Source organism: Littorina saxatilis, linkage group LG15, assembly GCF_037325665.1.
Source record: "Littorina saxatilis isolate snail1 linkage group LG15, US_GU_Lsax_2.0, whole genome shotgun sequence".
In the NCBI taxonomy this organism is placed as follows: Eukaryota; Metazoa; Mollusca; class Gastropoda; order Littorinimorpha; family Littorinidae; genus Littorina; species Littorina saxatilis.
In genome coordinates this window covers 11,997,675-12,013,695 of record NC_090259.1, presented here as the reverse complement: position 1 = coordinate 12,013,695, position 16,021 = coordinate 11,997,675, and the positions used below count along the sequence as shown (strand labels likewise).

The window sequence follows — 16,021 nt, the reverse complement described above, 5'->3', positions numbered from 1 at the left end:
CCTGGAGAAACTATTCATGAAACCCACAAGTACATTAAAAAGCAGACGGACGAACGGAAAAAAATACAAAAGCTAACGGAATCAAGTTCACTTCAGTTCCTACCTCGCCCCTTAGGCCGGGAGAAGCGGTTCATGGTGGGGGGGCCGTTCATTGTTGGTGCGGCACTGCTGGGCCCGGGTGCAGCGGGGGGAGGCATTTTGCCTGTAACACAACACTCATATTAACTTTGTTTGAATATCATCCAGAATAAAACCAAAGACAACTGGGATCATCCCCTACAGTAAAATGTGTACAGAACAGTGGGGTCTGGAGTCTTCATAACGACACACACACACACACAATGAACAAATAGACACAAACACACACATAACCTGCACACACACACACACACACACACACACACACACACACACACACACAAATGCAACACACACACACACAAATGCAACATACACACACTCTCTCTCGCTCTCTCACATTTACACATGTGCACACACATACTCTATTTCTCCCACCCACACTGTCTTTAACACACACACACACACACACACACACACACACACACACACACACACACACACACACACACACACACACACACACACACGCACACACACACACACACACACACACACACACACACACACACACACACACACACACACACACACACACACACACACTCTCTTTCTTTCAAGTTGTTTTGAGTAATCCCTCTCTAGGTGAGGACTGAATGGATATAAGCAGCAGATATGTATGTCTATGCCCTAGCTTTCTTAGATACACATATCTCATATAATATCTTACTTAAGGGGAGGTGGGCCAGTGCACTACCTTTTTTTTAATTTTGAATGTTTTATTGTGTCTGAATGTTATTTTATGAAAGAAATGAACAAATGATGACAAAGAATAGTCACTTTTTGTATTTTCGGTTGCTGGTTTTTGTTTTACGCGACAAAAACAGTCAAAATACAGACAAAAGTGGAGTACAGGAGATACACGGATTTTCATCAGATGTGATTGTCACACTTCTAATTATTGTTTTATTTTATCCTTCTGGGTATGCTCTAGGGGATTACGAAGCAGATCTTGTTTATTATATTTATATTTGGAGTTAGGAACACTTCTTTGTTACAACTGTCAAACTTTAGGGTAACGCTTGCGAAATTATTTTTTGAAATAATCTGGATATGACTATAATAAAATTTCAGCAAAATCCCTTCGTAATCCCCCAGAATGTTGTATTCTGCACAAACTACAAAAGAAAATATTGCTCTAGCTAAATTACAGCCAGAGAAATCGCGTAACCCAAGACGTAACCGTAGGCAAAATGGCTGAACTGAGAAAAACGACATTGAAGATTGAACACCACAGAAACACTATTGAAACAGACACACAAGGACAAAACTGTGTTATGAATGAACAGCTTAGTTTATTTGAATTGCAAACTACTTAGCCTTTAGCACGCCAGCAGAGAATTTATGCGTCCATCCCTTCTTTCCCTCTGTCAACCAGCATTCGGGATACTGCCCCAGCGCTAAACGTGTATCAATGACCCGATTCTCGTTTGTATTTGCATGCGAGAATAACGGTATTTTTAACGGTAACTTACTTGAGCCAGAACGAGACTTATTTCCTTCCGTTATCTCGTCGATTTGTTGGTTTCCTCGAAGTTTTCTGCTTTTGTTTTTACATCGATACAGTACTTTGGTGCTTCGACAAGCAAGATGGAGGATGATGAGTTTGAAACTTTCGTTTGATTGTTTTTTGACAACAAATCGTACGTGGAATCTGAACGATTTACTGAGGAAGCTCTTCGCAATGAACTGTGTATCGCGGTGAAGAAAATGACACAGTTCGTCAAGACAGTGACGGAATTTACGAAAGTGCAGATTGATACAAACAGTTGCTGATCCAGTTTCGTTCGGGAAATGGCAGGCCCAGCAAACATTACCGATAATCTGACTGATGTTGGATACTTTCTCCTGTTTTTGTTTTTTTTTGCGTAGCAAATGCTCAACTTGCTTGTCGAGGAGATACTGCACAGAAACTGACTCAAATTCAGCGCAAAGCAAGCCAGTGCCGAGACGTAAAAAGTGTGCTGCATGGCGTGTTCGGAAATGGCGACCTGTGGATCTGCGTGGAGATCAAAGCTTTCCTCTGTATCGGAAACACCGACAGAATCCAAACTTTGGCCTAGTACCAGCGGAACTACTTGTTGTTGCTAACCGAACTAATAAAGACATTGTCCTCTTTCTTATTTCGAGCCATTGTTATCGTATCAAAGGTTGTTTCTCAAGGAAAAATTCGCTTTCGGTTGCCACCGATCGTTTGATGTGTAACCAGGATGTTGTAAAACCGAGTGAACTTCGGGTGTTCCCGTCATGGCCGAGAGTCTCTTCGGTAGTTTCCGTATGCAAAATTCGTAAGCTGAGCATGCGCACTCACAAAGTAAACTGGTTCCCGATTTCGGTTTATGAAACGAACCAATGGATGTCGAGTACCTTCCAAATAAGGATATTTCCGTTCGATTACGATTGCTGCCTTTGCAACGGACAAGTGGCTGAGTGAATGGAACATTCATCAAAACACTGATGTCATGTTATAGGTCAAGAGCTGCTGCGCAGTTTCGTATGTCGTGAATGCACTGTTTTGCTGAGGACAAAGCCGTAACTAGCCTTTGAAATGAGACATTTTTTGGCGGGGGAATATCGACTGCAGAAGACAATCAATGCCACACATGTTCACATTTTGTCTTTATTGACAGATAAATAGGACACTTTTGACAAAAACACCCACACACATGGATGATAGGTATGTTATGGAAACATAATTTGCTAAAATACCCAAAACAGTGTTTTGAACGATTTGGTCAATTTTGCACTGGCCCACCTGCCCTTAACACACACAATCTCTCTCTCATTCAGAGAGTATAGAATGTAAGTCTTATGTGTTCTTTGTTTGCCTGTTTGTCTAGTGTTTTGTCCCCCTATATAGCATACTGACTCTACCTGTCCCCCTATATAGCATACTAACTCTACCTGTCCCCCTATATAGCATACTGACTCTACCTGTCCCCCTATATAGCATACTAACTCTACCTGTCCCCCTATATAGCATACTAACTCTACCTGTCCCCCTATATAGCATACTAACTCTACCTGTCCCCCCATATAGCATACTAACTTTACCTGTCCCCCTATATAGCATACTAACTCTACCTGTCCCCCTATATAGCATACTAACTCTACCTGTCCCCCTATATAGCATACTAACTCTACCTGTCCCCCTATATAGCATACTAACTCTACCTGTCCCCCTATATAGCATACTAACTCTACCTGTCCCCCTATATAGCATACTGACTCTACCTGTCCCCCTATATAGCATACTAACTCTACCTGTCCCCCTATATAGCATACTGACTCTACCTGTCCCAAGCTAGGCCAATTGTCCCCCTATATAGCATACTGACTCTACCTGTCCCCCTATATAGCATACTGACTCTACCTGTCCCCCTATATAGCATACTGACTCTACCTGTCCCCCTATATAGCATACTAACTCTACCTGTCCCCCTATATAGCATACTAATTCTACCTGTCCCAAGCTAGGCCAATTGTCCCCCTATATAGCATACTAACTCTACCTGTCCCCCTATATAGCATACTAACTCTACCTGTCCCAAGCTAGGCCAATTGTCCCCCTATATAGCATACTAACTCTACCTGTCCCCCTATATAGCATACTAACTCTACCTGTCCCAAGCAAGGCCAATTGTCCCCCTGTATAGCATACTAACTCTACCTGTCCCCCTATATAGCATACTGACTCTACCTGTCCCAAGCTAGGCCAATTGTCCCCTATATAGCATACTGACTCTACCTGTCCCCCTATATAGCATACTAACTCTACCTGTCCCAAGCTAGGCCAATTGTCCCCCTATATAGCATACTAATTCTACCTGTCCCCCTATATAGCATACTAACTCTACCTGTCCCCCTATATAGCATACTGACTCTACCTGTCCCCCTATATAGCATACTAACTCTACCTGTCCCCCTATATAGCATACTAACACTACCTGTCCCAAGCTAGGCCAATTGTCCCCTATATAGCATACTAACTCTACCTGTCCCCCTATATAGCATACTGACTCTACCTGTCCCCCTATATAGCATACTAACTCTACCTGTCCCCCTATATAGCATACTAACTCTACCTGTCCCCCTATATAGCATACTAACTCTACCTGTCCCAAGCTAGGCCAATTGTTCCTAAGAGGACATAAAAATCAACTAGTCAGTCTTAGAATGTAAGACTTACCCATGAGATCGTTGTCTTTGGGAGGGGGAGCCTTCACTGTCTCCTTCACCTCACCTTGATCCTTGTTGAGCCACACCTTATTCTTCTCGTCCCACACAATCTGTCATCACACACACACAACATAGTCACTATCTTTCTTTCTTTATTTGGTGTTTAACGTCGTTTTCAACCACGAAGGTTATATCGCGACGGGGAAAGGGGTGAGATGGGATAGAGCCACTTGTCAATTGTTTCTTGTTCACAAAAGCACTAATCAAAAATTTGCTCCAGGGGCTTGCAACGTAGTACAATATATTACCTTACTGGGAGAATGCAAGTTTCCAGTACAAAGGACTTAACATTTCTTACATACTGCTTGACTAAAATCTTTACAAAATTTGACTATATTCTATACAAGAAACACTTAACAAGGGTAAAAGGAGAAACAGAATCCGTTAGTCGCCTCTTACGACATGCTGGGGAGCATCGGGTAAATTCTTCCCCCTAACCCGAGGGGCTACAGTCACTATAAACATCCTGAACAAATTAGTCTCTTGTCATTTTCTGTCCAGTGAAACCTGCCCTGACAACCCCTACCTGCCCACAACGATCACCCCAAAGGATCCCTGACAACTTTTTGTTGTATATAAATCACTTTTCCATAGCGACTACCTTTCGGTCGGTCTCTTAGCTGGTTGTAATAGACAGGGTCGTCTGTATCATGTTTAGGCAAAGGTTGTTTTTTTAATACCACACAATCTGTGTGCACACACACAACACTGTCCCACTAAATATCTTACACTAAATATCTTACACAAATGAATCTCAATCATTGCATATACTATGTTTTGCGTCACATTCTCATCTCACACAATCTGTGTTCATACACGCAATACGGTCGCACTAAAAAACCAGCAATTTTCTCAAAAATCTGTCATATACAAATCTGAGTGTCATCTTTTTTACTTACGCTGGGGTTCTTGTCATCAGGAAGCTTCATCTCGTTTTTCCGGAATTTTCCAAAGAGTCCGCCAAACCAACCAGCACCGCCCTTCTGTTAAAAAGAAAAGTTCAACAGTTTGAATTAATTCTGCTTCAGCGTTGGATGATGGTTGTGTCTAAATTTGTTGGCCCATGATATGTTGACAAAGTGGGCTCTGTTTGAATCAATAAAGTCAAATATCAACCTGATAGAACAAAAACGGAAATCGCCTGAAGGTTTAAGTTTCAAAGTATCAAAAGCTCTAAAACAACAACACTAGTTTCCTACCTCCTATCTTCGAAGAAGCAAAGCTGACTCAGTTTATTTATTAATCAATATTATTTCTCTGTGGTGCATCTTGTTTGTCCACTTCAAAATGAAAGTTGTAGTTATTCTTTTGAATTGTCATTGTGTAATGTTTGCGTAAACCAAACATTTCTAGTATTTTGATGCTGTTTATTTAAAAATATTAGAAAAAAGAAATCCTTGACCAGTCAATCGTATTTGTCTGATAGCATCATGCAGTGTTTATCCTCTCACAATGAAGTTACTGTATCCCCATGTGATTATGCCTTGGTGTGACTGGTTAACCAAGCCAAATGACTGGCTTATGTTGGATCTGTTGTTTATGATTTCTAAGAAATACTGGTTTATAAAAGACCCCGCTACCTATGAAATCATAAGCCAAGGCTGAAAAATCCCTCAGCCTGCAAAGTTCTCAATGTTGATGGGACAAGACCGCCCCCCACAAACCAACTTGTCTCAACACATTGTGATTGTAATGTTTTGTATGTCATAAATTAAACCTTCATCTTCTTCTTCTTCAGCGTTCCAGAATTTTTCTGGTTACGTGTGAGCTCGTTTGCCCATTTGGGTTCCCCACACTATACTCTGAGAGCATAGTCAGCTCACTCCGCTTTCGTTGAGTAGGCATGCTGGGTATTTTCGTGTTTCCATAACCCACCGAACTCCGACATGGATTACAGGATCTTTTCCGTGCGCACTTGGTCTTGTGCTTGCGTGTACACACGAAGGGGGTTAAGTCACAAGCAGGTCTGCACATAAGTTGACCTGGGAGATCGGAAGAATCTCCACTCTTAACCCACCAGGCGGCAGCGACCGGGATTCGAACTCACGACCTCCCGATTAGGAGGCCGACGTCTTACCACCACGCCCGTCATTAAACCTTCAAATAACATACCATTGTTGTTTTTTATTCTAAATTTCAGAACATTGGCAGTGTATCTGTTTTTGGATTTGAACTTGTCTGAAAACCATTATTAGCCAACTTAATCTTGATTATCTTTCTCCCTTTACCTGAGAGTTGTCCTTTTTGTCAGCAGGTTTGCCAGATGACGCTGATGATTTGTTTGCAGCTCGTACGCTTCCCGTACTGCTTCCAGACGTCGTGCGTTTCCGTCTCCCTCCTGTGCTGCCCTGTGAACTCGTGGAGGTCGTACGGTACCTGTGACCTGGGGGGATGACCTGGGAAATACGATGTTTACAACATTTAAAATACTGAATTTCTACATGAAAAGGGGGATGATCTTTCAAGCAGAGGAAGAGAAATTAACAGACATTTCTAAACACACAAATGCAAATACACACAATGAGCAACCATGCATATATACACACAGGCTCTATATTTTCCCCTCCTGCCCAATCCCCCTCTTATTGAACTGTACAACAAACAACAACCTCAGTTGTATAACACACCAACGAACAAGACTCACAAAGACACACTAATAAAGCAACTACAGTGGGCCCCCTACCCCTCCCCAGTACATTTTTCCCCTTTTAAGCCGCCAACTTCATCCCCCCCCCCCCCCCCCCCCACCCCTCAATCAGTAACACCCCCCTCCCTCTAGATCCACCCCAAGCCATCCCAGAGTAAACACTTTTAAGACCCTGTTTTCTCAGATTTTCTGTTTTCTGTTTATATCAGTGAATCTACCTTCATTATAAGACTCACTCCCTTTCTCAGACAAGATTTTCTGTTTATATCAGTGAATCTACCTTCATTGTAAGACTCACTCCCTTTCTCAGACAAGATTTTCTGTTTATATCAGTGAATCTACCTTCATTGTAAGACTCACTCCCTTTCTCAGACAAGATTTTCTGTTTATATCAGTGAATCTACCTTCATTGTAAGACTCACTCCCTTTCTCAGACAAGATTTTCTGTTTATATCAGTGAATCTACCTTCATTGTAAGACTCACTCCCTTTCTCAGGCAAGATTTTCTAACATTTTGGTGGGTCTTAAAGGGAGGGTGCCACTGTAGCACGTTCAGTCTCACTCTCCCCAAACCGCTCCCCCCACCCCTCTCTCTCACCTTGGTTTGAGCGGCAGCACTGAAGTAGTCAAACTGGGGTCCACTGGTATGAGCCACATCGCCCGCATCAACCTCATCATCGTCATCATCTTCCTCGTCATCATCATCATCATCATCGCCTTCCATTGGGTCCGTGCTCTGTGACGTCAAACTGTTGCGCTGCTGGGGTTGGGTGTAGCCGCTGTAGGGAGTATGGCCGGGCACTTGTGGTTGTTGTTGTTGTTGTTGTTGGTGGTGGTGTTGTTGTTGTTGGTGGTGTTGTTGGAATGATGGCTCTGTGGCTGTAAAGAGAGAGTGAAATTAGTATCCTAAACTGTTGCCAGAATCAGGGATGGCTTTAAAATTGTGTGCTGCATTTGTAATAAAAAGTACAAAAAAGTGAACATCTATATTATAAAAAGGCCTATGTGTTGTCATTCCACTTGTCAGTTACGTATATTCAACATTTCTCCGCCGAATTTCGTGAATTGTATTTGTGTATTTTCCACTTCTCTCAAGCTGTCAGGCTCATTCTGAACCAAAAACAAACGAAAAGAGAATTAAGCTCACCAGCTTGTGTGTTATCGCCGTGGTAACCTGCAGTGGGTTGAGCAGCTACCGGCTGTTGCTCTGTCCCATAGCCCCCTGCTTGGCTGTAGTCTGCCCACACATTCAATATCAAGCATGTCAATTATTTATACAGCAAAATGACCCTTTCCTTATTCACAGATCTATGATTGTTTAACCGACTTGCTCTTCATTGGGCATCTAAATTCACCAAATATAAATTCAGGCTTAGTTGTTGTTCTTGTGATTTTTTTTTAAGACTTTGTGCTTCTGTCACTACAGAGTTAATAAAAAAAAACTGACAGTTATTTCTGAACCTCGACTATTGGAGGACCTACAATTATGTAAAAAAAAAATTTTTTTTTTAAAACCCGACAACAACCTTTAGAGAATGACAAAGTCCAATAATGCACAGAACATGCTTCTTGGAGACAGGTGATAAAATCCTCAATCAAAGCAGACGATAGCAGTACTGTCCAAAACCTATCAATACACTGGACAATACTATGCAACAGGATGATGCACTGACCATAGTTTTGCCATTGCTGTTGCTGTTGTTGCTGGTACTGACTAGGATCGTAGTGTTGCTGCTGCTGTGCCTGTTGCTCCGGTGTTTGCTGGTAGCCTTGTTGTTGTTGTTGTTGCCAGTTGTACTGTTGATGTTCAGCAGTGGCTTGCTGGCTGTTCTGGTTGTCTGCATACTGGCCATACTGCTCTGTGCCTGAAACAAACAGCTCTTGTTGAAGATGAAAGTCACTTGATCTCTAAGGTGTCAGTAGCCTGGTTCAGCATAGCTCTCATTTTCTCATTTCTCATTATATATAGAGTGCATACATCCATTTGTTATATGACCCAAGTTCTGGACCTAAAACACTGAAGATGAAATTGCTCACCAATCAATCAATCCTACCCACTAATTGTTTTGGATTGATTAACATGGCTGGTTTCTGTGAGATACTTGAATGCTTGTGCTATTTAAACCTCGGAGCGTCAATCCGGGCTGGTTTCTGTGAGATACTTGAATGCTTGTGCTATTTAAACCTCGGAGCGTCAATCCCGGCTGGTTTCTGTGAGATACTTGAATGCTTGTGCTATTTAAACCTCGGAGCGTCAATCCAGGCTGGTTTCTGTGAGATACTTGAATGCTTGTGCTATCTAAACCTCGGAGCGTCAATCCAGGCTGGTTTCTGTGAGATACTTGAATGCTTGTGCTATTTAAACCTCGGAGCGTCAATCCAGGCTGGTTTCTGTGAGATACTTGAATGCTTGTGCTATTTAAACCTCGGAGCGTCAATCCGGGCTGGTTTCCGAGAGCAGGCCTTTACACTTCTATTTTACCCACCAGTCACACCACAACTCACCTAATCACTGAATGCACATGTCAAAGATTCTTCTTTACCTTGCTTGGTATTTTTGTGTTTCTATAACCCATCGAAATCGAAATCTGACATGGATTACAGGATCTTTTCCGTGGGCACTTGGTCTTGTGCTTGTGTGTACAAACAAAGGGAGATAAGGCACTAGCAGGTCTGCACATAAGTTGACCCGGGAGATCGAGAAAAAAAATCTCCACCCTTGAGCCAACAGGCACGGCCAGGATCCGAACACTCAAACTTCCGCATGGGAGGCCGGCGTCTAAATAAGCCATCGACAGAGTTTCAACAGTAGGTGTCATCTTCTGACGGTAGCCTACTGCAGCGACCCGACATCCCTCCCAAGAGCGCCTGTAAAATCGACAAGTCTGGCAGCTGAACGAAATTCAGACGTGGATGGAAGTGAATGCAGGGACGGGGCGGCGTGAGAGCACACCGGAACAAGGAACAGGTGTAAGGACAACAACAACAACAAAAACACACAAAAAAGTTTCAACAGTAGTACACCCACCGGCAACCTGTTGCACAGTTCCCTCCCCCTGTCCAGCTGCAGCGGCAGTTTCCCCGTACTGCGTCTGTGCCGTCTGCTGGTAGTTGTAGCTGTTGTTGGTGGCGTAGGCTGTGCTGTCCTGGGGGTACATGCCACCCAGGGTGCTGTTTTCCACTCCGTACCCCGCGATTTCTCCGCTCTCACTGCTTGGTGTTACACCGCCATAACCAGTGGCTGGGGTGGCTGAGCCAGACTTGAACTGAATGGAGCCCTCCTGAAGAAAAAGACAGGGTAGAAAATAGTGAGTGGGTGCGATAAAATGAAAGTGTCGTTTTTGTGTTGTTTTTGCGTTTTAGTCCAAACTTCTGAAAGATCCAGGTTTAATGAAGTACTGATGAGTATGGATGCTATCAATTAAATGTACAGGCAAACACTCACTCACACACACTCTCTCTCACTCTCTTTCTCTCCGTACCCAATCCTACCCTCTCTTATGAATGCTTCAAAGAAATATCAGTGGCCCAATGATAACATAATTATGCAATATTCTATAGGTGTACATCCACACTTTGAAACACAGTACTGTACAGATACATTTCCTTTTGCATTTCTTTCTTTTCTGTCAATTACACAGAAAGTATGGCCAAAATTTACCTTCAACTTCAAAACCCAGTACAACTCATGATGGGACACACATTCCTCTCTCACACCAGTATAGAAAGACTGAAACCTGAAAACGCTACATACCTCATAACCCTGGCAGATGACACACAGCTGTGTCAACCATTCAGGATCTGCTGAGTCGTGACCCGAGTGCTGTTTCTGTGGGTCTCCATGCTTGAGTTTAGTCGACAGCTGCAAACAAAATTAATTGTACACTTAAATCTACGATCTATCTGGACACTTATATCTACTGTTTATTATTCCACTTAAATCTACTATATATTGCAAGATGGCAGTGATGCAGTCTGACTAATGCCTGTTCAGTTTCCAGCTATCTTGGGAAAATCTTTCTTTCTTTCTTTATTTGGTGTTTTCAACCACGAAGGTTATATCGCGACGAGGGAAAGGGGGGAGATGGGATAGGGGAAAGGGGGAAGATGGGATAGAGCCACTTGTTAAGTGTTTCTTGTTCACAAAAGCACTAATCAAAAATTTGCTCCAGGGGCTTGCAACGTAGTACAATATATGACCTTACTGGGAGAATGCAAGTTTCCAGTACAAAGGACTAAACATTTCTTACATACTGCTTGACTAAAATCTTTACAAACATTGACTATATTCTATACAAGAACCACTTAACAAGGGTAATAAGTGAAGAATTTTATGGGTGAGAAAAGGAAAGTAAAAGGACTTTGGGGAGGCAGAAATAGAGAAGAAACAAGAAAAAGATCCTAATTAGGTTCACGGCATCGAGAGTGATGCGACCTTCTCTCAGAAGTTAGTAGAGAAGGCTCCCCCATCCACCACCCGGGGGACGCGCGCGAGGTCTTGGGAAAATGCTGGCTCGCAATAGAAAATGGCTGGACATGAACAAGCCCTTTAACAAACAGAACTGAGACTGATGAATACTGAGCAAAATACTTTGTATTATTTAAAAGTGTAGACCTTCTTATGGGCAGGAACACGAATGTCAACAGTACTTTGTATTATTTAAAAGTGTAGACCTTCTTATGGGCAGGAACACGAATGTCAACAGTAAGAAGTTTGGCCTCAAAAACCCTCTTTGGTAGTAGCCCAATGCAGGAGTTGGGTGTTGTTGGCTCACGAAGTGTAGCCTATGCGATCGTAACTTTGTCTGTCTGTGCGTTTGTGCGTGCGTGTGTGTGTGTGTGTGTATGTCTGTGGTAGAAACTTTAACATTTCCGAGTCTATGTGTGAGTGGTTATCCAAGACTATGGATAAAGCTCGCATAAGATTACGTCACGGTCAAAAGTGTTTGACGTCAATTAATGCATCATGACGGCATGCCTCCCTGTAGTCTTTCTCTCTCGCGTGGTGTGTGTGGTCTCGGTCATTGTTATTTTGAGCGGGCCGAGACTATTTGGCAGTCGTGTCCCTGTAAGTAGGCTACATGCAGACAGACAGATCTAGATCTAGTGTCTCTCTTTCTTGCACAGTGTCACCTAAGCTTACTGTGTGTGTGGGTGTGTATGTGTGACGGAGTGATTGAGTTTGTGTTACCGTTTGTCTATTTCTTACGTGAGCCTTGAAGGCTTCGCCTCTTGTTTTTCTTTAATTTTCTTTATCAAAAGTAGGCAGGTTATAAGAACACCGAGTATTAAATCAAAAAGATAACGCAACAGAAACCAGGTGGGGTATGTTCTTAATCAATATTTCCACAGCTTGCCGCTGCCTTCTTCCGGATGGTACTAAAAAAGGACTGACGGCACGTGATTTATATCAGAATGCTGAGTGTATAAATTGCAACAACAAGATGAGCAACTGACAGAGTAGAGGATGCTGATGAAGGCTGGGTGGTAGCGCGCTGGGTTCTGCAACACCTGTCTGGTGATCACCTCACAGTAGTGGAATGCCTGGACACAGAGACAAACATGCCGTCAGTCAAATGTGTTGTGGAACTGTTCTTGTATACATCTGAATTCAAACGAGTCACACAAATAGTGCTCACAGAATGCCTTCAAGTTCAGATTCAAAATAACAAATTGAAGTCAGCATCACAATCGTCATCGTCGTCATATCATCATAATCATCATCACCATCATGCTCATCATCATCATCATCATCATCATCATCATCACAGTCTGCCTTCAAGTTCATAATAACAAATCAAAGTCATCGTCATCATCATCCTCATCATCATCACATCATCATCACCATCACCACATCACCATCATGCTCATCATCATCATCATCATCATCATCACAGTCTGCCTTCAAGTTCATAATAACAAATCAAAGTCATCCTCATCATCATCACATCATCATCACCACACCATCATCATCGTCATCATCTTTCAGACCCTTCACGTAGAGTTCAAGTTTTGAAATGCTGAAACTCCTCTTACCTCCTGTGCAAGTCCATTATCAGCAAGGCGACACGCATAGAGGAACTTGTAGACCTGAGGAAAACAACAACATAATATTAGAACAGAATTTAACACTGGAAATGTATCCCTGTCAAATAAAATCTTGAAAGCTTGCATGACAAATTGGTATTGGCAACATTTGTCAACACAAACGCACAGAGACCCAGGCTCACTCACTGACTCTCTTTCTTCATTTCTCTATCTCTCTCTCTCTCTCTCTCCAAGGACAGGTTGGAAGAATAGGCTTTGCCTAAAACCGCTGTCCTTTTGTAATAAAGTTCTGAGTCTGAGTGTCTCTCTCTCTCTCTCTCTCTCTCTCTCTCTCTCTCTCTCTCTCTGTCTCTCTCTCTCTCTCTCTCTCCCTCTCTCTCTTTTTACTGGCGCTGGCACGTTCATCTTCTCTCTCACACACAATATCCCCCTCTCTCTCTATGACATCACATACAGACAAGCACGAACCACCCTACCTGAAACTTGGGAAGACTGAACTTGCTGTTGCCCAAACTCTGCGCATACTCATACACCTCTGTGCACTGGACGGCTTTGCTGTTGGCAAACTCGTCAAGCGGCAAGCTGCAAAAGGAATATGAATCAGTTATTATTCTCTCAAAGGAGAAAATTGATCTCTGCTGTTTAGAAACAGGCAGAAAGTATGTGCAGCCATTATCAAGGGATAACAAAAGGTTAGGCTTCTTGCTTTAATCATGAAACATGATGATGATGATATCCGACTTGAACATGTAAATTGCTGTCTTCATATTGAGCTTCATAACCTCGGATCAAAATCAAGCATTTCTCTGCCCTGAAAACTATTCCCTTTCAAGATTTGTTCCCTTCACCTCTAGAAAACAGACTCATCTTTCTTTACGATGTTTTATTCTTTAAGTTCCAGGTCATATTCCAATGCATATGAAAATTGCTCAATTTTGCTGCAGAATTTTTTCACATCTCTGGTCTATTATTAAGCTATGCTACAGTGGAACCCCACTATACCCCCCCCCCCCCTCCCCACCAATTTAAGACTCCCTCTTTTTTAAGACACTCTGTTCCCCTCAGATTTCCTGTTCATAACCTGTGTATATTACCCCCATTTCAAACTCCCTCATTCTTAAGACTAATTTTCTCAGATTTTTGGAGGTCTGAAATTGGGAGCTCCTCTGTTCTTACTTGTGATTAGCTCCGATGAGGACGAGCTTGGAAGACTTCTTGGAGAAGGATCCGAAGTCGGCCTGGGCCATGAGGTAGCAGAAGTGACTGGCGTGCAGACAGTGCTTGGTGGCTGCCGACACAGAATGTATCAAACGTGAGCTGTGGGTAATGTGAGGTGACAACATGAGTGTGGGTAATGTGAGGTGACAACATGAGTGTGGGTAATGTGAGGTGACAACATGAGTGTGGGTAATGTGAGGTGACAACATGAGTGTGGGTAATGTGAGGTGACAACGTGAGTGTGGGTAATGTGAGGTGACAACAAGAGTGTGGGTAATGTGAGGTGACAACATGAGTGTGGGTAATGTGAGGTGACAACGTGAGTGTGGGTAATGTGAGGTGACAACATGAGTGTGGGTAATGTGAGGTGACAACGTGAGCTGTGGGTAATGTGAGGTGACAACATGAGTGTGGGTAATGTGAGGTGACAACATGAGTGTGGGTAATGTGAGGTGACAACGTGAGTGTGGGTAATGTGAGGTGACAACATGAGTGTGGGTAATGTGAGGTGACAACGTGAGCTGTGGGTAATGTGAGGTGACAACGTGAGCTGTGGGTAATGTGAGGTGACAACGTGAGCTGTGGGTAATGTGAGGTGACAACGTGAGCTGTGGGTAATGTGAGGTGACAACATGAGTGTGGGTAATGTGAGGTGACAACATGAGTGTGGGTAATGTGAGGTGACAACATGAGTGTGGGTAATGTGAGGTGACAACATGAGTGTGGGTAATGTGAGGTGACAACATGAGTGTGGGTAATGTGAGGTGACAACATGAGCTGTGGGTAATGTGAGGTGACAACGTGAGCTGTGGGTAATGTGAGGTGACAACATGAGTGTGGGTAATGTGAGGTGACAACATGAGTGTGGGTAATGTGAGGTGACAACGTGAGCTGTGGGTAATGTGAGGTGACAACATGAGTGTGGGTAATGTGAGGTGACAACATGAGTGTGGGTAATGTGAGGTGACAACATGAGTGTGGGTAATGTGAGGTGACAACATGAGTGTGGGTAATGTGAGGTGACAACGTGAGCTGTGGGTAATGTGAGGTGACAACATGAGTGTGGGTAATGTGAGGTGACAACATGAGTGTGGGTAATGTGAGGTGACAACATGAGTGTGGGTAATGTGAGGTGACAACATGAGTGTGGGTAATGTGAGGTGACAACGTGAGCTGTGGGTAATGTGAGGTGACAACGTGAGCTGTGGGTAATGTGAGGTGACAACGTGAGCTGTGGGTAATGTGAGGTGACAACGTGAGCTGTGGGTAATGTGAGGTGACAACATGAGTGTGGGTAATGTGAGGTGACAACATGAGTGTGGGTAATGTGAGGTGACAACATGAGTGTGGGTAATGTGAGGTGACAACATGAGTGTGGGTAATGTGAGGTGACAACATGAGTGTGGGTAATGTGAGGTGACAACATGAGCTGTGGGTAATGTGAGGTGACAACGTGAGCTGTGGGTAATGTGAGGTGACAACATGAGTGTGGGTAATGTGAGGTGACAACATGAGTGTGGGTAATGTGAGGTGACAACGTGAGCTGTGGGTAATGTGAGGTGACAACATGAGTGTGGGTAATGTGAGGTGACAACGTGAGTGTGGGTAATGTGAGGTGACAACATGAGTGTGGGTAATGTGAGGTGACAACATGAGTGTGGGTAATGTGAGGTGACAACGTGAGCTGTGGGTAATGTGAGGTGACAACATGAGTGTGGGTAATGTGAGGTG

The 16,021-nt window shown here is 43.3% G+C and overlaps 1 protein-coding gene across 5 annotated transcripts in view; it reads right to left on the bottom strand.

Annotated features, from left to right (window-relative positions):
• The window catches only part of LOC138948558 (protein transport protein Sec16A-like), a 58,460-nt gene that overhangs the window by 13,190 nt on the left and 29,249 nt on the right, over nt 1–16,021 (bottom strand). For all 5 annotated transcript variants that reach the window (XM_070320112.1, XM_070320114.1, XM_070320116.1 and 2 more), the window contains 13 exons: nt 14,249–14,360; nt 13,549–13,654; nt 13,061–13,114; nt 12,482–12,568; nt 10,779–10,886; nt 10,053–10,305; nt 8,698–8,889; nt 8,172–8,261; nt 7,623–7,903; nt 6,606–6,773; nt 5,277–5,360; nt 4,328–4,427; nt 104–202 (listed from right to left, as the gene is read on the bottom strand). In XM_070320112.1, the coding sequence (XP_070176213.1) occupies nt 104–202; nt 4,328–4,427; nt 5,277–5,360; nt 6,606–6,773; nt 7,623–7,903; nt 8,172–8,261; nt 8,698–8,889; nt 10,053–10,305; nt 10,779–10,886; nt 12,482–12,568; nt 13,061–13,114; nt 13,549–13,654; nt 14,249–14,360 (1,734 nt within the window). The remainder of the gene's footprint in view (nt 1–103; nt 203–4,327; nt 4,428–5,276; nt 5,361–6,605; nt 6,774–7,622; nt 7,904–8,171; nt 8,262–8,697; nt 8,890–10,052; nt 10,306–10,778; nt 10,887–12,481; nt 12,569–13,060; nt 13,115–13,548; nt 13,655–14,248; nt 14,361–16,021) is intronic.